The sequence below is a fragment of the Mastigoproctus giganteus genome, chromosome 4, assembly GCF_048544385.1.
Source record: "Mastigoproctus giganteus isolate SK-2022 chromosome 4, ASM4854438v1, whole genome shotgun sequence".
NCBI classification, from domain to species: Eukaryota; Metazoa; Arthropoda; class Arachnida; order Uropygi; family Thelyphonidae; genus Mastigoproctus; species Mastigoproctus giganteus.
Window position 1 is genome coordinate 147,701,007 of NC_143578.1, and position 27,062 is coordinate 147,728,068.

At 38.7% G+C, this 27,062-nt stretch overlaps 1 protein-coding gene across 1 annotated transcript in view; it reads right to left on the bottom strand.

Moving 5' to 3' along the window:
- Positions 1-27,062, bottom strand: part of LOC150087120 (twitchin-like) — a 3,511,780-nt gene that overhangs the window by 350,230 nt on the left and 3,134,488 nt on the right. Inside the window, 1 exon segment of the mRNA XM_090372971.1 lies at positions 3,917-3,962. Coding sequence (XP_090229097.1) covers positions 3,917-3,962 — 46 coding nt within the window.

Below are 27,062 nucleotides of genomic sequence, written 5' to 3' on the forward strand. Positions count from 1 at the left end.
AGGCTAGAATTCCATAATTGTGGTTCAGGTTTCAGCTGAAACAGCTTGTTCTGTGTCTGATTTCTCCACAGAAGTGACCATTGTTCCATACATTTTCTCTAGATATTGCATCTACAATCGGTATACGGGACTAGATCATTTGTTGAGGTTATGCTGGAGGGATGTTTTGCAGCATCATCTGCACATTCATTTCCTTTAATACCACTGTGCCCTGGGATCCAAGAGAAGACAACAGTTTGCTGATGCTCGTGAAGATATATCCGTGCATGTCTTATGATTTTTAACAAAGGATTGTGAGGGGTTGTGTTTTTGAGAGCTGAGAGAGCACTTTTGGTGTCCGTATATATGATGCTTTTATTGATTGACAGGAGTGAAATATTTTCCAGTAAAAGACAGATCTGCCAGAAGGACACCACTCTGAAATATGCTTAATTTTAACTATGCTCTGTATCCTGCCCTTCAGCTGGCCTTTCATCGAGCTAAAGACCAGCACATCTTCCCTGTAAGCCTATCTTTTTCCAAAAGAGATTAGAACAATAATCTCTTTGGAAAACTGTATCAAAAGCATTACTAAAATCTAGCTATATAGTATCAAAGCTGCACATTGCATCCAACTATTTGAAGCCTTTGTTACAAGATTATATGTGTCAGGACTAGAATTTTGTGTTTGTGGAAACGGACAAGTTTTTTGGAAATGTTTACCATCTTTTTGATTAAGTAACGTACTGAATTGTGTATTACAAATAGCTGAAAAAGCCTTAGTCATATTTGTTGGCTTATTTTAAAATTTAGCTAGTGATTTTGTAAGTTATGACTTACTATTTGTACCACTATTATACCAGTGTTTTGGCACGCATATCCTAGCATGTAATGAGCAGAGGAATAGTAGGGTTGTGATAAATAAGTAGGTTCTAATCACTTGTTAGAAATATATTTTTTTTGTGTTTGGCTAAGGAATTTTTAATTTTTTAGCAAGGATATAACTAATATAATATTGCAATCGTTATGGTATGGTGTAATGTATATCTTGAACTAGATACTGAACTAGATGTGTCACTGCATTTAGGAATCTATTACTTTGTGTACTACTGTCAATTAATCAATTACATTTATAAATTTTATTAATTTTCACTGTTAATCAATTAAATTATATTTAAAAAGAAATCATGCCAAAGACTAGAGCAACAAAGCAAAAGGCACAAAGTGGTAGGAGTGCTGTGGCTCGGGGTAGAACCGAATGGGGCGATTCTCCAATGCATCACAGCCTAAAAAAATGAGCAATTGTGAAATGATTGCAGACCTTTCCGAAACAGGACATGATCTAGCCAAGGAGGATGTCTTTGTGTATGCTAGGTGCAGAGAGTGTGAAAAAATTTACTGCCAACTTAGCATTCTGATAGGCATCTATGAGAGTTTGAAGAGTAGTGAAGATGCTCTCAAAGGAATTAAAATGGGGTACCCATCAAGCTCTCAGCTGACCAACTCAACACCAGAGCTCACTTTTGTGTATCAGACAACACAGCGGCAATCTTCTAGACAGAGTGTCTTGAAGATTGCCACTGTGTTGTCTTTTTTTTTTTTTTTTTATGTAAACCCCAAACACGAGAGGTATTAGAACCGTGCTTCGGTTGGAGGTTGAGAAGACGAAAGATGTTTGTTGACATTGGACTTGAACTTCTGTAGACTGTAATTTTCAGGAAATACGTGTGAAGGAAGGTTGTTCCAGAAAACGGCAGTTGAATGAATAAACGAGGAAGATGAAAAGTTGGTTCTGTGAGTTTGAAGTTTGACAGTAAATGGATGTTGGCGGCACGTGTTCGGACTGTTTTGAAAGAGAGAGCGGGAATTACAGAAGCTATTTCAGAAGAACAGTGCCCATGGAAGTATCTGTAAAAGAGGCATGCAGCAGAAACAGCACGTCTATGAGACAGCGAGTGGGGAGAATCTGTTAGACATGAATCATTAATTAACCTAACTGCCCTCTTCTGAATGGAATCAAGAAGCCTGAGAGAGGTTTTGGGGGCACCACCCCAGATGTGGGAACAATATTCCATGGCAGGGTGGATTTGCGATTTATACAGAGAGAGCAGCTGTTTGGAAGAAAAGTAACGCCGAGAGCGAAAGAGAAAACCAAGTTTTTTAGATGGAGAGGAAGCAATGTTTGTAATGTGCTTGTGCCAAGAGAGATTAGAAGTCAGGGTAATCCCCAAAAGAGATACATAATTTTGCCTAGAAATTGGAGTGTCACTAAAGATAAGCATAAAAGCAGAAGAATCCTTTTTGCGAGATATAAGAGAAGACTGAGTTTTAGAAGGGTTGATTTCAACTAAGTTGTGTTTGCCCCACTGGGGAATTACCTGAAGATCGGTATTTAAGGAACTGGTAGCAGATTTTCGAGAAGTTGAAGCTGATTGAGCTGGGCAAGGTTTCTCAAAATGGAAAGTGGAATGCAATGTGCTATCTTACTCTGTTGTCTTACAAATTTACAGAAGAAAAACCCTTTATGTCAATGAGAAATTCCGGGAGTCAAGTTAAAAAAAATGTAATTAATGATGTTGAAATTTCACATGTTTATTTAATAAAAAAAAATTCTAGGCTCCTGGGGTTGATGGCATATAACGTATAATCGTCAGCGAGGCGGCAAGTGGGTGCACTGAACCATGGAGGCTAATTATGTGAGATCACTGGACTCAGGAGTGATTCCATTGGATTGGAAAAGTGCCAGGGTGTCTCCAATACATAAGGGCAGTTCTAAGAGTGAAGTGGGAAATTACCGGCCGGTTAAACTAAATTCAATAGTAGGGAAAATCATGGAGACAATGATCAAAGTTGGAATTCTAGATCATTTAGATAGAAATCGAATTCTGAAGGATACTCAGCATTGTTTTGTGAAGGTAAAATCATGTTTAACTAATCTGGTTAGCTATTTTGACAGGGTCACTCAAGAGCTGCTTTTTTTCTTGTTTTTTTCTGGAGATTTAAGTCTCAGAGATTTATCTTTCAACCTCTCACCCAAAAATCCACTTCCAAGTGAATTAAAAGCACCCTAATCTTCAGTAAGAAGAATCTTTAAAGATTCGGGACACTTAAAAATGTCACACTTAATGAATATGATCCACTTAATTGCAATTTGCAGAAAAGATTCTACAAATATGAGAAAATAATGAAAACTTGCTCACTGCAGCCTGATAAGGCAACTTTTAAAATCAAGTGGGGGTAACTGACATAACTGTGTTTATTGAGCTACTAAAACTCCAAATATTCAAACTAAATGAAATTAAACTGTCCTGATGTGGTTATTTGTGCTGGAAGGGGATTGTGGACCATTTTTTTTATTTTCAGCAGAAATAAAAATGGTCTATAGAAGTTATTTATCAATATTAGAAGATTCTGTTTATTTGAAATTGAAGGAAAATACTATGTTTTCTTGTATGATGGTGTCCTTGTAGATTATTCCTTCAATGAGGGAATAAATAAATAAATTCAATTAGGAAATTCCTACATGAAAAATTACTGAAAAAGTCAGTCAACTGTCATCACCCTTTGAAGTGGCCTGAGTCACTAGATTTAAGTCCCAGAGATTTTTTTTCTGTGGAGCACTTTAAATGGCCATGTCTGTTCTAGGAAACTTTTTACTGTTGAAAACCTAAAAACAGTTATAAAGAATTTGCCAAAACTGATTGTGTGTTTTGTTAAAAAATTTACAAAAATGCCATATTGATTGCTTCATCCATTGAGAAAAAAAGAAATGACCTTTCTATATGACCATAAAATTATTTGGTTTCTTAAAAAAAAAATAAAAGTTTAGTTTCTATAATCTTCAAGAGAAAATAATTGTAAACCCTATTGTGGCTCTGCATATGAGATATTTAGAGATAATTAATTTGAAACACATTATGTTTAAGTAATCACATACCTTTAACCAAAGATGATCTAAGCATTCATGTGCTGTCATTCGTTTCCTAATAAATAAATAAATAAAAAAAAAAAAAGATGTTAGAAAGAAATAAGTCAATCATTTTCATAGTGTGATGAGGAGAGAGAGAGAATATTGTAACTTATTATACATAATACCATAATTGACTATTGTTAATGTTTAATTCTTATAATCAGTACTATAAATATTTAGTATAACTTCTTATTAGCAATTATGTTCAAACCTATAACTTATTACAAATTATTACTTATTACTTATTACAAACCTATAACTTATTATAACTAAAGCACAGCTGTTTGAACACTTGGTTTTTTAAAGCAAAAATGCTTTAAAAAACCAAGAAAGAGGCAAAATACAAATTCAAATAGGGTCTAAACTATGAAAAAAGCCAGATTACAGAATTTTTAATGAATAAAAGTAAATAATTGCTATAATTTTCTGCACATAACAAGAATTTTTTTTCAAATTTAAAAAAAAATAAAATAAATAAACTTGGCTTCCTATCAGAGAAAAATGTTTTGTGAGAGAGAGATTGAGAGCACACTTCTTTCATTATTTGATGTGCCTCAACTGAAGGGATGAAAGAATACTTTAAATATGCTATATGTATGGGATTCATAACAGCTTCAACAGAATATCCTGGAAATAACTTTAGCAACTTTATTTTCATAAATCTGGCCAGTTTAATATCTGGTAAGTGTGAAAAGTGGGCAATCAACAGTTCATGAGAAACCACTGTGGCCTGATTCCTTCAGCATTAGTTGATTCTCAATATCACAATTCTTCTCTTTTGTGGTGATTCCCTTCTGCTTCTGACTCTTGTTTTCTCTCTCTCTCTCTCTCTCTCTCTCTTCAGATTTAAGTATATCTCTCTCAGGGTAATTCCGAATTTTTTTTGACTGGCGCAGCACAAGCATCAGGCTTCCTTGTACCGTGGGCTAATAATAATGCGTGTGTGTGTGTTTGTGTGTGTGTGTGTGTTATGTGTTATGGAGGTTTAATGGCGCACAGGCTTCTGGGGCTATAGTGTGCCAATTCATAGTGAAATGCTAAAAAATAAAATTCAATTGTAATGACTTCATTTTTATTACGGAGATCTTTCAGAATTTATGATAAAGTCCAATTTTTTTTCAGAAAAGAGAAATTCATTGATATTTGCTTCATCACCAATCACATGCTTTAATGTCATTGGTTATTGCAGATTTGTGAAGACAGGATGGATGTTCTGTGAAGACAGGATGGATGTTCTGTCCTTTTGATACTGTGGGCAGTCAATTAGAATATGTATCACTAATAAATGTGCAGAACAGAGTAGACACTGAGGAGGATCCTCTCCTGTGAGTAGATGGAGGTGAGTCAGATACGTATGTCCTATTTGTGCCATTGCAAGTACCATTTCTTCTCTAGTAACTCTTTTGGTGCTAGAGTGGCAAAGCTTTGGGTGATGTTTTTATTGGTAGAGTTTATTATTGGTTTGCCATAGATCTTTCCACTGAGCGAGACATGCTGTTTGTATGATGTGATTGTAGTCAGAGGCTGGAACATTGACGGAGGTTAAGTCAAAAGCTCATGGATTTTTAGCAGTTTTGTCAGCGAGTTCATTCCTTTTTATTCCCAAATGTGCTGGGATCCAGCAAAAAGTCACTGATTTGTTTTTTTTTTTTTTATGTAAACCCCAAACACGAGAGGTATTAGAACCTATAGTACTTAGTACCGTGCTTGGGTTGGAGGTTGAGAAGACGAAAGAAGATATTTGTTGACAATGGCCTTGAACTTCTGTAGATTGTCATTTTAAGGAAATACGTATGAAGGAAGGTTTTCCAGAAAACGACATTTGAATGAATAAACAAAGAAGATGAAAAGTTGGTTCTGTGAGTTTGAAGTTGGAGAGTAAATGGATGTTGGCTGATGGCAGCACGTGTTCGGACTGTTTTGAAAGAGAGAGCGGGAATTATAGAAGCCAATTCAGAAGAACAGTGCCCATGGAAGTATCTGTAGAAGAGGCATGCAGCAGAAACAGTACATCTATGAGAGAGCGAGTGGAGAAACTCTGTTAGAGATAAATCATTAATTAACCTAACTGCCCTCTTCTGAATGGAATCAAGCAGCCTGAGAGAGGTTTTGGGGACACCACCCCAGATGTGGGAACAATAATCCATGGTAGGGCGGATTTGCGATTTAGACAGAGTGAGCAGCTGTTTGGAAGAAAAGTAACGCCGAGAGCGAAAGAGAAAACGAAGTTTTTTAGATGCAGAAGAAGCAATATTTGTAATGTGCTTGTGCCAAGAGAGATTAGAAGTCAGGGTAATCCCCAAAAGAGATATATCATTTTGCCTAGAAATCGGAGTGTCATGAAGATAATCATAGGAGCAGAAGAATCCTTTTTGCAAGATATAAGACAAGACTGAGTTTTAGAAGGGTCAACTAAGTTGTCTTTGCCCCACTGGAGAATTACCTGAAGATCAGCATTTAAGGAATTGGTAGCAGATTTTCGAGAAGTTGAAGCTGATTGAGCAGGACAAGGTTTCTCAAAATGGAAAGTGTACTGTAATGTGCTATCATTGGCAAAACTATGGATAGGATTTCCAGTCAATGGAAGAAGGTCATTGATATACAAGAGGAAAAGAGTGGGGGAAAGAACTGATCCTTGGGGGACACCGGCATTAGTGGAGAAGTTAGAAGACAGAGAGCCATCTACCATCACCCTCAGTGAGCGATCAGAGAGAAAACTGGATAACCAATTACTAAAAACAGTTGGCAAACCGTAAGATGGAAGCTTGTTTAGAAGACCTTTATGCCAAACACGATCAAAAGCCTTTGAGATGTCAAGAGCAACTACTTGTGTTTCACCAAACCTTTCCACTGAATTAGTCCATAAATGGGTAACATAAGCCAGAATATCAACAGTGGATCGACACTGACAGAATCCATACTGGCGATTTTGAGCAGAAGGAAGGTTTCTAGATAGTTTAAGAGTTGGTGGTTAATTGATTTCACCATTAATTTAGAAAGAGTAGAAGTAACTGCAATGGGACGATAATTGAATGGGAGAGATTTGTCACCATTTTTAGGAACTGGCTGGATATGAGCAAATTTCCAAGCAGAAGGAAAAACACCTTTGGAATAAGAAACTGAAAAAAGGCAGCAAAGAAGAGGAGAAAGTTCAAGAGCACAAGTTTTCAGAATAGGTGGAGAAATACCATCGGGGACTGGAGCTTTCTTAGTATCAAGGTTCGTCAAAATCCTTCTGACATCCTTTTGACGGAAGACCACAGGAGGCATTGAATGGAGCGTTTTCGGAATGGTGGGAGGTGTTTTTCCAAGGTCATTAATACATGAGTTGGAAGAAAAATGGGATGCTAGCAAGTCAGCTGTATCCTTGGCTGAAGTGACAACAGAACCATCTGGTTTGGGCAGAGGTGGGAGCAGAGATGGGCAAAAGTTGCGGCCAATAGCTTTGGCAAGAGACCAGAATGCTCGGCTACCATTAGGGCAAGAAGATAGTTTTCTACTCTTAGCCTGTTCAAACTCTAGTTTGGACTGATTAATAACTGCTTTACAATTGTTGCGAGCTTTGGTGTAGGCAAAAAATGAAACTGAAGAATTAGAAACAAGCCAGTTCGATATGCAACATTCTTCTCTTGAACAGCCTTAGCACATTTATTGGAAAACCAAGGTTTAGATAAAGGACGAGATTTTAAAGTGGAGTGTGGGATAAAGGATTCCATTCCTGCAAGAATAATTTCACTGACACAATCTCAGCAAACATTGACATCGGAAGTTTTGAAACAGTAATCCGACCAAGGAAAAGAAGAAAAGAAGTCTCGCAGGTCATCCCATTTTGCATTCTTGTAATGCCAAACAACACAACGTTGGGAATAGCCATGAGATAAAGGTTCCATTGGAGAAGAGATAAACACCAAGTTGTGATCTAAAGTGCCTAAAGGACCTCTCACTTCGACCGTGTACTTAGAAGGGTTGTTTGTGAGAAAAAGATCAAGCGTGTTGGCTGTATGATTAGGATTGTCCGGTATTTTTGTAGGTAAATGAACAATCCGGGCAAGGTCATTAGTAATTGCAAAAGCTTCAGCATATCGACCAGCTGGGTTGGTGTGACTAGAAAACGGAGGCCAGCTGGAGTTGTGAACATTAAAATCACCAAGGAAAATAACCTCACTGTTAGGAAAGTTGGACCGGAGAAAGTCAAGTTGCAAAGAGAGGAAGTCAAAGAGCTCCAAGTGATTAGTGGAGTTGGGAGAAAGGTAGAGACAACAGATGAATTTGACACAATGAGGTAGAGAGATTTTAAGCCAGAGAAGATCAAAGAGAGGAGATTCCGAATTGCCAAGTCTCTGATGGGGAATATCAGAACGGACATATGCACCAGTACCACCTTTGAGGTGAAAGGAATCATACAGCGAATAAATTGGAACACTGAGATGGACAGTAGTTGAATCAACCGATAACTGAGATTCTGTCAGAAAAAGTATATGGGGTTAGGCAGACTGCAAGTGGAAATGGACATCGTTGAGATTAGAATTAAGACCACGTATATTTGGGAAATAAATTAGGAAGTATTTGGGAGGTTTAGATCTTTTTGCGGATAAGCTTACTTTATTAGTTTGACAATTCATGGGGTATTCAATGGGGAGAAAAAGTGAGTGGGACACGCTGTATGAAGTTATGAAATTTTTGGATACGGTGTACAGATGGTAAGAATATACCCAGATCCTTGACATAACATGGCCTGGACAATACCCCCCGCATACACACACTACTCAGACTCCCTCCAATCACTATCTGGCAGAGTAGAGGTAGCAAGATTATACACTAGTTGATTCGGAAGCCTCCTAGAGAGTTACCAATATATTCGGTCCAGAGTACTAACTAGCGGCCGGCCTGCGAACACCATTTTAGAGCTGTACCCTAGAAATGTAAGAAATATTGGATCTCGCCACGATGTTCATCATAACCTCAAAAGTCATCAATCATACTGCATGATGGAAGAGATAGGGAAGGGTTGACCGGAACTTAGCTCTAGAGACTAAACATGGGTTCCACCACTTGAAGCCTCCAATAAGCGAAGTGGTGGTATTGCACCGGTTGATGAGAGTCATCTACCACCTAGTACTGCCTGGTAACATAGAGGGGTGGCATTCCTCCAGGTGGTGTGGGCACCACACCTCAATCCCTGCTTACGTTGGTTCACACCTGGGTGGTCACCCACCATGTACTTTTGAATGGAGGTTATATCCAGGATTACTAACAGTCCCACCATCGTGAAGGTGCAAGTAGATTTGGCTGTCACAGACTGTCCGGACTTCGCTGAACTTGGGTCCACTTGACTTGTGTGTCACCTGAATATCAGTTCTATTGTCAATTAATCAGTAAAATCTATTAATTATGTTAAACTTTGTTGTCAATTAATTATGTTAAACTTTGTTGTCAATTAATTATGTTAAACTTTGTTGTCAATTAATTATGTTAATTATGTTACTTGTTATGTTAATTATGTTATGTTAATTTATGTTATGTTAATTATGTAATTTGTAATTATGTTACAAACGTAACATATTTAATTAATACATAACTTGATACGGAAGTTATATAAACGGAACTCCGTAGATAATATTTGATACTGAAAAATATATATAGCATTATAACTGTTTTGGGATACAAGTTTAGGGTTATAATTTTGTAATTAAATTTAAATTTTATTGAAATTAAATCGAAATCATGACTCAGACCAGAGCAGCAAAGCAAAAGGCTCAAGCTAATGGGAGTGTAGTGGCTCAGTGGAGAACTGAGGGGGGCAGTTGCCCTCTGAATCACAGCCTTTTAAAATGAGGTGCTTGCATGATGTTTGGGGAGCAATTGGGTACGGGACATGATATTGCCATGGGGGATGTCTTTGTGTATGCACGATGCAAGGAGTGTAACGAAATCAGGCAACAACTCAGCATTGTTATGGGCCTATATGAGAGCTTGAAGGACAGGGTGGATGCCCTCGAAGGATCTAAATTGAGGGGCCCTTCCAGCTCTCAGCTGCCCACATCAACGCCAGAGCTTCCACTTGGTCATCACGTAACCCCCAAGGTAGAATGGGCTGGTCCCACGAACTAGTAGATGTTGGTGACTACTAGTTCCTGTGGGAACAGGGAAATGGGGAATATGCTTTGTAAAAAGGATAGGTGGAACAGGACCAAGGTGTGTCTGCCAGGGGAAAAGGTTGATGAAGGGCACAAAAGGTGATATAGTTGTACATGTTGGCACTAATGATATTAAGAGTAGGAGACCGGCAGAATTACCTAACAAGAACAGGTCACTGTTGAAAAAAAGCTGTGAATTAGGGTTGAATTTGAAAGTGTCTGCAATTCTGCCGAGACACGATAGGAAGGAGTATATGAAGAGAGCCTTGTCGATCAATTTGGCTCTGGAAAGACTGTGCAGGGCTCAAGGGATACAATTTTTTTCAGCCTGGTCTGTACTTGTTAACAGAAGAGACTGCTTCTACAGGGATGGGTTACACTTAAATAGAAAGGGTGCAAGAATATTTGCTGATGCTATCGAGGCAGTGTTAGGTGGGTCAGAAAACTGCTAGATTGGGGGGATACAAGGACTAATAGATTAACAGTAGCCACTGGCAGAGGTGAAAATGGTTCTTGCACTGCTTCTATTGGAATGAGCAGCAGCCTGGAAACAAGATGCAGGATATTTCAGAGACTGCTGGGAGTCATTGCGGTACAAATAAACACATGGGTTGTGTTAGGGTAGCTAAGAATAGGAACAGGTGCATGTATACTTGCGTGTACACCAATGCCAGGAGTTTGGTAAATAAATTTGATGAATTTGAGGTATTGCTCAAAACATCAAAGGCAGATATTGTGGGGATATCAGAGATGTGGTGTCACACAGATTGAATGCAGAACTGTAATTTGGAGAATACAATGTGTACAGAAAGGATAGACAGGAAAGGAAGGAAGGAGGGGTTATGATATTAATTAAGAAACACATAAAATCCAAGGAAGTGAAGCCAGTCGACATCGCTGGACAGTGCAGTCTCGAGTCAGTTTGGTGTGACATAAGCATTGGGAGATCAAAATTGAGACTTGGAGTGTGCTATAGGGCTAATGACTCTGAGGAGTATAATAAGAAACTGTACAGGGAAATACTGTCTCTAGGAACCATGTCAACCTGGCATTAATTATTTTCTCTAATGTCTTTCCTAAACAGCTGGTTAAAAAAATAGGTCTGTAATTTGTTGGATCAGAATGGTTCTTTTCTGGTTTTGGGAAAGCTAGTACAATGGAATGACACCAGCTAATGGGGTAGTAATCCTCAAGAAAGATTGATTTTATTATATAGTTTCAGAAGAGCAGACTGGAACTCTTCACTCAAATGACTTAACATTGCATAACAGATTCCATCAGGGCCAGCGGTACTGTTTTTCGATCGTAAAAGTGCACTGCTTAATTCTGTCGTGGTAAGGGGTACATTATACGGAAGCTGGTGTGTAGTATTTAAATTCAGATTATATTTTTCTGCCTGTACTTTACGTGACTGAAAGGTTGGATCATATGCAGTTACAGCTGAAAGTGTTTCAAACATTTTACCTAATGAGTTAGCAATTTTGAGAGGATTACAGATTTCTTTCCCTTTTAAAAGTAGAATCGGAGAAGTTATAGGAGGGTATTTTCCATTACTTTTTCTTACTTTATTCCAAACTGTTTTGATGTCTGTTGTTCTGTTTATGGTGGAGGCATATTGGGACCATGTCTCTTTTTTTGCTTATACGTTGTACATGATGAGCTTTAGCTCTTGCTCTTTTGAACTTTATCAGATTAGTTGTGGTTGGGTTTTTACGAAATAAATTCCAGTATTTATTTTTCTGTTTTTTGGCATCCAAACAGGCTTTGTTCCACCATATTTTTGGGTGCGAGCAGGCTTTGATAGATAATTTGGGTATGGCAGTTTCTGCAGCTGCCATTATTTTCCGAGTGATGTAAGTTACTGCCGAATCAATGGTGAGAGTCTCGATGGTTTGAAAATCTAAATATGCCAGTTTTTGATATTTCATCCAGTTAGCTTTGTTAAACTTCCAGATTTTTTTTTTTCAGTTTGAGGTGGAGAGTTAGTTGAAAATTTGCATAATGTTGGAAAGTGGTCACTGTTACGTAGGTTGTCAGTAACTGTCCAGTCAATAAGTGGAAACACATTTGGCGAGCATATTGAAAGGTAAATTGCAGAAGTTGATCTGCAGTAGAAATGCATATATGTGTAACTGCCATTGTTTAACAATGTTAAGTTGTGCCTTTCAAGAATTTTTTCAATCAACTGACCTCTCTTATGAAGATGTAAAGAACCCCATAAGGGGTGGTGCCCATTCCAGTCACCCAAGATACAAAAAGGTGGTGGTAGCTGAGTGACTAAATCATCTAAATCAGCAAAAGTGTAGAAACGATTGGGCAAAGGGTATAAGGAAACAACTGTTACTGTTATCCCAACCCTGACTTGGGCAGCGATTGCTTCTAATGTTGTTTTCAGACGGATAAGTCTGAAAGGAATTCTGGAGTTTACTAGCAGTGCTACCCCTTCATGAGCTATATTAGAGTTCTTCCTATCTTTTCTAATCATTATATGATGTTTTATGCTTACAGATATTTGGGGAGTCAGATTTGTTTCCTGTAGGCAAAGAATTGCAGGCTTCTATTCTGTAATAAGATCATAAACATCATTTAAGTTGGCTCGGAGTCCGCGACAATTCCACTGTACGATTCTATGAATTATTGAGTATTCTCAGTTGTCTATAGTTGAATGAGAATACTAAACTGAGAACACTTAATATTGGTATTCTCAATATTTGTACAATATTGAGAATACTCAATATTGTACAAATTGCCAATACTCAAAGATATTGGCAGTTTGTACAGGGTCAGAAATGTTCTGTAGCCTCCATTCCATGATAGGCACAGGAGTAGTCTGGTATTTGCCACTTATTTTTCTATTTATTTTCAAATTTTGTGTGTAGGGGTTTCTCGATTGATGGTTGAAGTAAAGCAAATCCAAGCTGCCTTTTTATTTCTGTGTCTAACATACCTTGCTCTTGTGGATAAGATTAGCTGTAGTTGGACTGTGGCGAAAGGTGTTGCACGCTTTATTTTGCTCTTTTTTAGCCGTGCATCATTCATCACTCCACCAGATTTTTGGATGTATCGGCAATTTTGAAGATGATTTTGGTATGGCTTTTTCAGCTGCATGTAATATTGTTTTTGTGACATAGTCAACCACTTCATCGGATGGGGATTCTTGGATTATATCCACATTAAATTTAGCTAGTTTTTTATAGGTCTGCCAATTTGCTTTATCAGTGAGCCACTGTGGAATTTTAGTAGGTTGATAAGAGAGTTTGTTCATCAAATCAATTAGTATGGGAAAATGATCATTAAAGTGGACAATAAATGATGTCCACTTTAGAGATAGAGTTGCTGAACAGATGGACAAGTCTGTTGCAGTATTAGTTCCAGAAGGAAGTGAACATAAGTTGGTGACCCATCATTTAGAAGAAGAAAGTTGTTGTCATCTAAACATTTTTCAATTAGTTTTCCTCTTTGATCTATGTGGTTGATACCCTACAGTGTGTGATGTCCATTTAAATCTTCCAGAATGAGGAAAGGTGTTGGGAACTGGGAAATGAGACTATTTAGATTGTTTTGTCGAATGATATCAATTTGTGGAATGTATAAGGAGCAGATTGTAATGTGAATGTCAGTAACATGGATGGCTACTGCCTGAAGTGAAGAATTCGGTGAGACAAGATTGGAAGGAACATGTGGGTTTACTAAAACAGCTACACCACCACATGCAGTATTTTGGTGAGTTCTGTCTTTTCTAAAGATATTATACTGAGACAGTTTTGGTGTATTTGGAGGTTTTAAATAAGTCACTTGAAGGCAGAGACATATTGGCGTATATTTAGAGGTAAGATCATATATGTCATCAATATTGGCACGGAAAGCACAACAATTCTACTGAATTATTGTGTTCATTATTTGTTTCTTGTTAGGCTTTCAGAACATTTTCGTGTTGTTGAAGTTTTCTGATTTTCATTCTTGTTTTTATCTTTCTTTGGAAAGTAAGCCTTTCCCGTGTCCATGTCTTCTTCGACAAAAATTTCTAGGACACCATCATCTGCAGATTTTTCATTAATATCCATTTTCTCTTGATGTCTGGAAGTTTTGATTTGTTTTTCTTTGCATTCTTGATCTGAGAGATATAGTTTTTCATGTGGTATGGATATTAGTGTATTGACTGCTTGAGTTTGGGTTGTACTGTACAGAGTTTTTACGTAATTTGAGAAAAACTCTTTTGGGGGTACTGATAATTCAGTTTGCACTGCTGTTGACTGGTATGTTTTGGTGATTTGGGTGTATGTAGGTCTGTTTAGATGGATTGGTGGTGAGATGATTGATTCACTTTGTTTCTTGATAGGAAATATTTGGTTTGTTTTATACTTCTGAATAAGTTTTTTATTTTTCCATTGCTCACATGTTTTAGCATAGGCAGGGTGGTCTTTTTTACAGTTTGGGCATATTGGTTGAGGGACAGTACAGGCTTCGTAGTCATGTTCTACTTAACTGCACTTTGCACAAGTAGGAGTTCCCCGGCAAACTGTCTGGGAATGCCCGTACTTTTGACATCGGAAACACTGTAGCGGGTTTGGAATATATGGCCTGACATTGCATACCAGATATCTGGCCTTAATGGATGTTGGACGATGTGGTGTGTTAAATGTCAAGATGAGATTTCATGTAGAGGTCAGATTACCATCTTTTCTAGTGGAGATTCTTTTGACTTGAATTACTCCTTGACCTTTGAGTTCTTCTAACATTTCCTCTTCAGATACATCTAATAAATCCCAGTCTGAGATCACTCCTTTAGAGGTGTTCAGTGATCTGTGAGGTGTCACAGTTACTCGTAAACCTGCAAAGAGATTGATGCCCAAAAGTCGCTCAGAATGTTTGGCATTGGAGGTCTAGATAAAAATATCTCCTTTTTTTTTTTTTTTTTTTTTTTTTTTGGTAGTTGTTGGCACATCGGCTTCTGTGGCCATATTGCACCTCCCAAAGTTTTTGCATTTTTGTACTCTGATCCAAGCCCGAGGCGGGATTCGAACCCGCGACCTTTGGGTTGCCAGGCAGGCACTTTACCCACCCGGCTAGCCCGGTCGGCCGAATATCTCCTGATCTCAGTCTCTTTATGGACTTGGGAGATCCAGCTCTACTTTATAGTTCCTTTTGGACTCTGAATGGTGAGAGTTTGCCAATTGCATTTTCACCATTTGAGTGAATGATCAAGAAAGTTGGAACTGGATGTGTCTCTGTCTGAGTTTTCTGGCATTTGGAAGTTCCTGCAATGGAACTATCTTTCTTTTTAGATGTCTGGGGTGCATCTGGCAGCCCAAATAAGTCATAGTTTGATTTACTTATGACATGCTCTTTTTTTGGCCCTGTGAGATTACCCTTTTCTCCCAGTTTACCAGCCCTGCCATGTGGAGGCAAGAGTGGTGCCACCTAGTGATCCAAGCGAAGAGAAGGTTAGTATGTACTAAAAAATAAAAAAGGGGGTTAAAGAAAGGTACTTTCCTTTCTAAGTTATACTATTTGAATAGATCTATTTAATTCTAATACTAAAGAGTTAACAGACTTGCAAAACTCGGGAGAAATGTATTTATAGTAAAGCATACCAGATAATCACTATGAAAAAGTGCTGTGGTCACTAATATCGCTTGGCACTCGGGGCCGGCAAATTCAGAGTAGCTACTGATGATGTTATATATTGGCAAGGGCTCTGCTGAGATTTGTAATTGGGAAAATTCCATGAGTGCAATCTAAGTTCATCTTATAGGTAATGATAAAGTGACTGATAACTGGTGTGTTAATCTAGAATATCGTCATATGCTTGCATTGAATAAGTCTTATGGTAATGAAGTTGAAGAATTGCCCTTTACCAATGATGAACTTCTCACCATTGTTAAGTCCATAAAAAATAACAAATGTCCTGGTATGGATCTAACGGAGGGAGAGGTAATCAAAAAGTTCTCTAATCTTTATTCAAATGAATTGTTACAAGTTTTTAATAATTGTCTAAGGGATGGTGTGTTTCCATCTCCCTTGAAAGATGCACTGCTCAAGGTTATCCTGAAGTCTCCAACCAAATGTTGGTTTGATTGGAGACTTCAGAGTTCACCTGCTTCATATGGCATTGCTTCCTGTTCTTGGTAAAATTTATGAGAAGCTTTTAGCCATGCAGATTGCTGTCTACCAAAATGAAAATGTTGGCCTTTCAAGCAAACAATATGGCTTCACTCCTGATGTAGGCACTGAGGATGCACTCTTTAGTTTATAATATTCAGGGATCGAATTATAAATATACCTTGGGAATTTATGTAGACTTTGCCTATAATTCCATTAGATGGGAGAGTTTTCATGATGTTGTGCATGGCTAAATGCTCTTTTAAGATTTTCTCAGAAATTAAAGATTCTTTAGGCAAAGACCTGTGTGATCTCACACAGGTCTTTGCCTATATAGATATGTCTATGATTTCAATATTTATGTATTTAATAAGATATGTCTATACATTTATTATGTATGTAATCAGGATGGAGTAGCCCAGTAAACAAAAAAAAAGAATAAATAACTAAATAAATTAATAAAAAATGAAAATTATTTTAAAAAAATTATGAATTTATAAATTAAAATAAACTAAAAAAATTTAATCATTTAATCACTGTTAATGAGGTGTTAATATGAATTGTTTAGAAAAAGTGACAAATGTATTATTAGAAAAGCATTTATTTTTTATAGTGCTTTCAATTTAAATGCAATACTTTACTGTTTAATACTCTATTTTTTATTGTTAATTTATATGTGTTATACTATATATTTTGTTTCTGCTCTGTAAGGCTTCGGCTGTTTTGGAGCAATAATAAAAAAAAAAGGTATATTGAATTTTGGACCAATTATGCACATGCGATTTGAGGCTGTCCACATCTGTCTTTGGCCCCATTGATGTGGAACTTGGTTTTGGAAGATTGGCTAAAGACAGACTTTGAACACTGTCATACAATACCTTATGCAGATGATATGGTAATACTTGTGCACAGAAATTCCAGGAAGGACCTTGAAATAAGATCTGATCACATATTAAAAGAATTATGCAAATGGTGTGGTTCACATAGGTTGACAATCTCTACATCCAAAACGAAGATCATGAGATTGTGATGTTAAAGGGTAGATTGGATCTTAGTAGACCTCCTCTCATAAGGTTAAATGGTATATCCTTATGGCAGGTGTTAATGGTTACGTGCTTGGTAATATGTATTGCTAGTGGCTGGAACTTTATCTCGCATATTAACTATATAACAGAGAAAGTGAAGAAGTTTATTACATTGATCTCGAGAATAACGCAGGTGGAATGGAGGATAAAGGGGAAAGCTTGTTTGTTTGTTTGTTTGTTTATAGGCTTTACGGCACAGGGGCATCATAAGGCTATAATGTGCCTAACTATGGTGATGTTAAATATATAGTAATACTCAATACATTCTACGTTGATATTAATATTTGTAAAATAATAAGAGGAGTTTACCTCAATATAGTACGTAGAACACTTCCGTATGATACTCTCCAGAAATTAAAACGAAAAAATCGAAAACTTGCTCAATTTGAATTGTGTTAAATTGGTTTTTAATTATTTATTTTTTACTCTAATGTAAGTTTTTGATTTTTTCGTTTTAATTTCTGGAGAGTATCATATGGAAGTGTTCTACGTACTATATTGAGGTAAACTCCTCTTATTATTTTACAAATAGTTTATGTATATAAATGTTGTTGAAGTTCACACTGAATCTCGTTCACACCTCGGCCCTGGAGGGATTGTGCAAGGCTCAAGGGGTAGAATTTTTTTCAGCCTGGACTGTACTTGTTAACAGGAGAGATTGCTTCTACAGGGATGGGATACACTTAAATAGAAAGGGTGCAAGAATTTTTGCTGATGCTGTCGAGGCAGTGTTAGGTGGGTCGGAAAACTGCTAGTTGGGGGGCATACAAGGACTAATAGATTAACAGTAGCCACTGGCAGAGGTGGAAGTGATTCTTGCACTGCTTCTATTGAAATGAGCAGAAGTCTGAAAAACAAGATGCAGGATATTTCAGAGACTGCTGGTAGTCATTGCGGTACAAGTAAACACATGGGTTGTGTTAGGGTAGCTAAGAATAGAAACAGATACATGTATACCTGCGTGTACACCAATGCTAGGAGTTTGGTAAATAAATTTGATGAATTTGAGGTATTGCTCAAAACATCAAAGGCAGATATTGTTGGGATATCAGAGACGTGGTGTCACACAGATATAAGTAATGCGGAACTGGAATTTGGGGAATACAATGTGTATAGAAAGGATAGACAGGACAGGAGGGGAGGAGGGGTTATGCTATTAATTAAGAAACACATAAAGTCCAAGGAAGTGAAGCCAGTCGACATCGATGGACAGGGCAGTGTCGAGTCAGTTTGGTGTGACATAAGCATAGGGAAATCAAAATTGAGAGTAGGAGTGTGTTATAGGCCTAATAACTCTGATGAGTATAATAAGATATTGTACAGGGAAATAGAGTGGGCCAGTAAATCAGAGTGTCTTATAATGGGGGATTTTAATTTCCCAGATATTGACTGGAATTTGTGGGTTGGTCACTCGCACACTAGCAAGGCTTTTGTGGATTTATTGGATGATTGTTTTCTACATCAGCATGTTCGTGAGGCAACAAGAGGGAGCAATACTCTTGATCTGATTATCAGTAGTGATTCTTCATGCATTAAGAACCTGCAGATAAATGAACCACTAGGTGGCAGTGATCACAGTGTGTTGAAGTGGGATTTACTCAAGGAGGTAACTACCATCAGAGGTAAAGGGAAGGGTTTTTGTTTTCGTAAAGGAGACTATGATGGTCTGAGACAGTATTTAAATTCTGTGCAGTGGGACCAACTGATGATGTTACCAACAGCAAACTCAAAATGGGAAGCATTCAAGGAACTAATCTTGGAGGCTACCAGGCTTTACATACCAACTAAGAAATATTGTTCAAGGTTTAGGCCTAAATGGTTGTCAGATGAACTAATGAGACATGTGGCAGAGAAGAAAAAGGCATGGGATACATACAAATTAATGGGTGACATGGAAGCCTATGATAGATATAAGTTGGTCTGTAACCAAGTCACAAAGGAGATTAGGCAGGCAAAGGCAGACTACGAAAAATCATTGGCAAAGGATGCAAAGAAAAACAGAAAAGAGTTCTTTACATACTTGAACTTGAGAAGGAAAGGGATGAATCAGATTGGTCCACTGGATATTGATGGTTCAACAGTTGAGGATCCTGCTCAGGTGGCTAACAATCTAAACGAGTATTTTGCATCTACATTCACGCATGAGGAGTTATTCAGGAAGGAGAATGATGTAGGTAAAGTAAAAATTGGCAGTGAGCTGGATGATTTTGTAATAACTGAGAGGAAAGTGGAGGAGAGATTGTTGAGGATAAACATAAAAAAGGCACCTGGGGTGGATGGGATCTATCCAGTTATATTAAAGGAGGCAGCAAAGGAAGTATGCAAACCCCTAGCCATAATTATGAGAGCTTCTTTGGACTCAGGGGAGGTACCCATAGACTGGAGATGTGCAAATGTAACCCCAATTCACAAAGGAGGATCAAAGGCTGACACAAGTAATTATAGACCTGTTAGTTTAACTTCTGTTCCAGGTAAATTAATGGAGGCACTGGTTAAAGAAGCACTGCAGGATCATCTAGACAAGAATTCCGTTATAGCTCAGACGCAGCATGGTTTTGTTAAGGGCAGGTCTTGCCTGACCAATTTGATTGGATACTATGATGTAGTCACAAAAGAACTGGATGCAGGGAATAACTTTGATATTATATATTTGGATCTTAGAAAGGCTTTCGATACTGTTGCACATGGAAGACTGCTGCACAAATTGGAGCAGTGTGGCATTGGAGGCAAATTGCTGCTATGGATAAGGGGATGGTTGAGTGGCAGAAGACAGAGAGTGGTAATCAATGGACACTGCTCAACGTGGGCTAATGTTATTAGTGGAGTTCCTCAAGGTTCAGTGTTGGGTCCGTTGCTGTTTTCGGTGTTTATGAATGATATTGATGATGGGATATCAAGTTTAATGTCCCAGTTTGCAGATGATACAAAGGTTGGCAGGGTCATTAAGGACACTACTGACACTGTGCTGCTGCAACAGGATCTGGAAAGGTTGAACAGATGGGCTGAGAGGTGGCAAATGAAGTTTAACATTGACAAATGTAAAGTACTACATATGGGATACAGTAACCCCAGAGCAACGTATCAACTCTGCGGTACTACACTGACAGTGGTGGAGAATGAAAAGGACCTGGGGGTAATTGTGCAGGCAGATATGAAGTTCTCTGAGCAGTGCAGACGAGCTGCAAGAGTAGCTCATGGTGTCTTGTCAATGATATACAGGAATTTTTCTAGCAGGGATAAGGAGGTGATTATTCCCTTGTATAAGGCAATGGTTAGGCCACATCTTGAGCACTGTATACAGGTCTGGAGGCCTCATTTCAAGAAGGATGTAGAGCTGCTGGAACGGGTACAGAGAAGGGCAACAAGATTAGTAAATGGAACAAAGGGTTGCTCTTACGAAGAAAGGCTTAAGTTTTGCAAATTACAGAGTCTGGAGACTAGGCACCGGCGAGGTGATCTGATAGAGGTGTATAAGGCTTTGAATGGTTTGAGCATGCTCAATGCCAATGGGATTCTTCATCTTGCTCAGAATAATCACCTCAGAGGGCATAAATTCAAATTGAGGAAGGACGGATGTCGGATAGATGTGCGGAAATTTGCCTTTGGCCAGCGGGTGGTTGGTTGGTGGAACCGACTTCCATCACTTGTTGTTGAAGTTGATAGCCTAAACAAATTTAAAGCTCAACTGGACAGGTATTTCGAACGAACGGAGGGGTGAAATGGGAGTGGGTTTTTTTTTTTTGTTTTTTTTTGGCTGATGCTGAATAAGCTTGCTTTCTTGCATCATATGCCTCTACTAATGCTAATGCTAATCTGCTGCGAGCTGCAACTCAGCTACTATTATAGCTATGGACTTGTGGCAACTTCCATTCATCATCACCTTGGAAGATTGGCTAACTGCTGACCCAGTACCTAATAATCCGAAGTTTTTCAGATTACCCAGAAAACCTGAGAAATATGGAAGAGAAAATGGAAATAACGCCTGCAGATGCCCAAATGGGAATCGACCCAGCCAGCATGGACTTGCAGGAAAACCCTAACAAGGTGAGGGCCACCCCAGCACCAAAATGCAAGAACAAGAGGCAGACAGTACCACAGCCTGAACGGGAGATGCGTAGCCAGGCAGAGCAAAAAGAACAGCAAGACCTGCAATGTTACAGATAGACTTGACAGGCAATAGTAAAAAACAGGACAAACATGTCCTGGACTCTAACATCCCTGAGGGCCCTGTTCTCCAATAAATACTTGTCCTCTGAATGGCACTCAAAACACTCTTTAAAGAACAAACAAATAGAATAACAACAGTGCATCGAGCCTACATAGTCACCATGTGGAGCAAACTAGAGACCATACTTCTTGACACTCAATCAAAGTATGAAATCACAACTGCCAAACTGGAGGCCTATCAGGAAGGAAGGGCGAAAGAAATGCCACAGCTTGCTCCATCCTATTCCGACACGGTGAGGACCAAAAGACAAGAACCACAAGTGTTAACTGCAGAAAACATACCCAAACGAAAGACTTTCCTACCAACACCACATTTGGTCATCCTCCAACCAACCTCCACACAGGAACATCCCACAAGCCAAAAGTTAAAAAACACTGTCATCACAAACCTCGCAGACGATCTAAAGATTAATAAAATCAAGTTGGTCCGCAAAATGCATAATATAGGTGTGATAATTGAGACACTGACAGCAGAGGATGCTAAAAAGATAATTACAAATCCAAAGATCCAAACCCTTGGCCTGGAAGCAGCACCACCCAAACAAAGAGGATCCAGCATCATAATCTATGGCATGCATTAAAGACCTGACCCCAGAAACATTGCAGGATGAACTCTATACAAGGAACCTCTAACGAGATCACCCAGACATGGAACCCACAAGCCCAATAACACCAAAATATCAAACGAGATCCAGATCAGGTGTGGTCACAAATTGGGTCGTGGAACTATCGCCAGCTGCGTGGGCAACCATCAGTCAGCATAACAGAGTATTTATAAACTGGGGCAGCCACCGCTACAGGGAGCACGTTGCTGTACCCAAATGGCCGCTTTGGGCACACTACACATACCTGTGCCCAAACCCAGCCTACATGTGGCCATTGTGCTGAACGAGGCCCTGAATTTAAATCATGTCCAAAAAAAGGACAACCACCTACTTGTGCAAACTGCAAGTCACAGAAGCTGCAGGTGGATCACTCCATCTGGGACAATAAGTGCCCTATATACCAAAAAGCAAGGAGTACATACCAATTCAGACTCGATTATGGGTACACCTTATTATGGGTTATGGATACATCTTAGACCATATAGTAACAACAGGGTACTATTGCACAATTAAACACCCAGAGGTCCAAGGTGGTTGCCGTGCAGCTGACCAGGATAGCAAACGAGGAAAACCTGGATATCCTGCTCATCCAGGAACCATATACACACAGCAAGGAGGTCAGGGAATATCCACTGAAGTATAAAATTGTGCAAAGTGATGGTGAAATGCCATGGGCTGCCGTCCTAATCAGAAATCTAGACTACAGTCACCAAAATCACAAATTACTGTCTCTTCTGGGCGGTATGTGCCCATGTCATCAGTACACTGGGCGAATTTTATGCAGTATCACTTTACTGTCAGCCAGGAGAAGATATCCTCCCAGTCATAACTTACCTGCAAAATGATCTGGAGGAATTGCCGAACACTAAAATCGTAGTGGGCACCGATACAAACTGCTGTTCACCGGCATGGTTTAGTGAAACCCTGGAGCGATGCGGCACGGTAAATGGACAACACCTGGAGGAGTATCTGGCAAACAGTTGCTACATGGTCCTTAACAAACCAAACAACCTACCAATATTCTCAAACACGATGTGGGAGACCACGATTGATGTTACTTTGGCCACCAGATCTCTAGCGGGCCACATTATATTCTGGCCTGTCAGAGAACCCTGGACCTCATCTGATCATCGAACAATTACCTTTCAACTAAACTGGACCCTAAATAGACAAATGCAACACAGGTACACTGTTGAGAAGGCAAACTGGCCTCTCTTCCAGGAGTCATTATGTACAGCTGCTCAAGCACTTGACACAGGACTAGCCCCAGATAGACACCAAGCTAAAATTGTCAATCTCATCACAGATGCAGCAAACACTTCCATAAAGCAGAAAAAACCTACTCCGGGAGCTGTTCCCTGGTGGTCCCCATTTTGCATTCTTGTAATGCCAAACAACACAAGGTTGGGAATAGCCATGAGATAAAGGCTCCATTGGAGAAGAGACAATCATCAAGTTGTGATCTGAGGTGCCTAAAGGACCACTCACTTCAACCGTGTACTTAGAAGGGTTGTTTGTGAGAAAAAGATCAAACATGTTGGCTGTATGGTTAGGATTATCCGGGATTCTGGTAGGTAAATGAACAATCTATGTGAGGTCATTAGTAATTGCAAAAGCCTCAGCATCTCGACCAGCTGGTCTGTATGACTAGACAATGGAAGCCAGATGGAGTTGTGAACATTAAAATCACCAAGGAAAATTACCTCACTGTTAGGAAAGTTGGACTGGAGAAAGTCAAACAAGCTGCAAAGAGAGGAAGTCAAAGAAGCTCCAAGTGATTAGTGGAGATGGAAGAGACAACAGATGAATTTGACACAATGAGGTAGAGAGATTTTAAGCCAGAGAAGATCAAAAAGAGGAGATTCCAAATTACCAAGTCTCTGACAGGGAATATTGGAATGGGCATATGCACAAGTACCACTTTTGAGATGAAAGGAATCATACAGTGAATAATTTGGGCAACTGAGATGAGCAGTAGTTGAATCAACTGATAACTGAGATTCTGTCAGAAAAAGTACATGAGATTTGGCAGACTGCAAGTGGAAATGGACATCATTGAAAAATGCAAGTGGAAATGGACGTCATTGAAAAATGCAAGTGGAAATAGATGTCCTTGAAAAATGCAAGTGGAAAGACACCATTAGAACTGAGACCACGTATATTTGTGAAATGCACTAGGAAGTGTTGGGGGTTAATCTTTTCGCAGATAAGCTTACTCTATTAATTTGACAATTCACGGTGTATTGAATAGTAAGAAAAGTGGGGGGGACATGATGTATGAAGTAATGATATTTTTGGATATGTCGTACACGTGGTAAGAATATACACAGACCCTTGACATAACATGGCCTCGACAATGCCTCCCGCATACACAATACTCGGACTCCCTCCAGTCACTATCTAGCAGAGTAGAGGTAGCAAGATTATACACTAGCTGATCCGGAAGCCTCCTAGAGAGTCACCAATAAGTTTGTTCCTGCGAACACCATTTTAGAGTTGTACCCTCGAAATGTAAGGAAAGTTTGATCTCACCATGATGTCAATCATAATCTCAAAAGATATCAGTCATACTGCATGATGGAAGAGATGGAGAAGGTTTGTCCGGAATTGGCTCTGGAGACTAAACATGGGTTCCATCACTTCAAGCCTCCAATAAGCAAAGTGGTGGTATTGCACCGGATGATGAGAGTTATCTACCACCTAGTATTGCCTGGTAACACATAGGAGCAGCATTCCTCCATGTGGTGTGGGGCCACACCTCGACCCCTGCTTACATTGGTTCACACCTGGGTGGTCAACCGCAGTGTGCTTGCACATGGGATAACGAAGTTTTTAATCTAACCTGAAAAGTGCGTTTGTACAGGAAGTTTTGAATGAAAATTGGGAGATGACCCTGAAGTCCATGTTGATATAATTCGCGGAGTATTCCATACTTCCACGTGGAATCGTAAGCATACCATGAAATGATGTTCCGATCTAAGGAATGCATTTCATATGGAGTTCTCATGTCGTACTAGAATATCTAGTGTTGATCTGTTTTGTCAGATACCAAATTGTGAAGCATGTATGAGATTAAAATTTTCTAGGTACCATATCAGTCGACGATTTACCATCTTTCCAAGGATTTTGCAGAGGCAACTGGTCAAGGCAATGGGTCGATAGCAAGTGGGGTTTTTTGGATCTCTACTTAGTTTAAGGAATGCAAGGACTGTAGCATGATGCCAATTTTTAGGGAACGTATCCTCTAGGTAAAATCTATCAAACAGATCAAGGAATGTCTGTAATGATTCAGAACTTAGTTCTTGTATCATTGAATAGTGAATATTATCTGGTCCTACTGCGCTGTGTCTAGTTGTTGACAGAGCTCTATGCAGTTCATGGACCGCAAATGGTAGGTTATATTGTTCATTCCCTTTTGATGAAAAGTTTAATTTTTGTTTTTCTTTATTTGTTTTAAATCTTCTGAAGGTTGGGGTGTAACTTTCTGTTGCTGATGTTTTGGCAAAAGTTTTCCCTAAGATATTTGCAATTTGAGCAGGGTCAGAAACATTCTGTTGACTACATTCTATGATAGGCACAGGAGTTGTCTGATATTTATCACTCATTTTTTAAATTATTTTCCAAATTTTATGTGTAGGAGTTTCTTGATTGATGGTCGAAGTAAAGCGAATCCAAGCTGACTTTTTATTACAGCATCCAACATACCTTGCTCTTGCTCTGGTATGTTTAAAATGGATAAGATTAGTTGTTGTTGAACTGTGGCAAAATATATTCCAGGCTTTACTTTGCTCTTTTTAGCTGCACGAAATTTGTCACTCTACCAGATTTGGGTGTATCGGCAATTTTGAAGAGGATTTTGGTATGGTTTTTTCTGCTGCATGTAGTAGTGTTTTTGTGACATGTTCAACGGCTTCATCAGTTGGGGATTCTCAGATTATTTCTGTGTTAAATTTAGCTAGTTTTTTTATAAGTCTGCCAATCTGCTTTATCAGTGATTCACTGCCGAATTTTAGTAGAATGATAAGAGGGCTTGTTTAGTAATTCGATTTGTATGGGAAAATGATCACTGTGCAGTGGATCATTGTTTATTGTCCATTTTAGGGTAGAATATAGGGCTGCTGTACAGATACACAAGTCAATTGCAGTATCTGTTCCAAAGGAAAGTGAATATATGTAGGTGACCCATCATTTAGGAGGAGAAGGTTGTTATCGTCTAAACATTTTTCAATTACTTTTCCTCTTTGATCAATGGTGTTGTTGCCCCATAGCATGTGATGCCCATTTAAATCTCATAGAATTAGGAAAGGTGTGGAGAGTTGAGCCATGAGATTATCAAGATCATTTTATTGAAAGCTATAACTAGGTGGAATGTACAAGGAGCAAATTGTAATATGGATGTCAGCAGCTATACAGATGGCTACTGCCTCAAGTGAAGAATTCAGTAAAGCCTGCTTGGTAGGAATGTGCAGGTTTACTAAAACAGCTACACCAACATCATGTGCAATATTTTGGTGGGTCCTGTCTTTTCTAAAGATTAGAAAATTAATACTGAAATTATAATACTGAAAATTATACTGAGACAGTTTTGGTGTATCTTGAGATTTTAAATATGTCTCTTGAAGGCAGAGACATATTGGTGTGTATTTAGAGGTGAGATTGTACAGATCATCAATACTGGCATGGAAATCACAACAATTCCACTGAATTATTGTGTTCATTATTAGTTTCTTGTTGGACTTTCAAAACATTTTCATGTTGTTCAAGTTCTTTGTTTTTCATTCTTCTTTTTATCTTTTTTTGGAAAGAAAGGCTTTCCCGTGTCCATGTCTTCTTCAACAAAAATTTCTAGGACAACACTATATTCTGCAGATTTTTCATTAATATCCATTTCCTCTTGATGTCTGGGAGTTTTGATATGTTCTTCTTTGCATTCTTGGTCCAGGGAGTAGAGTTTTTT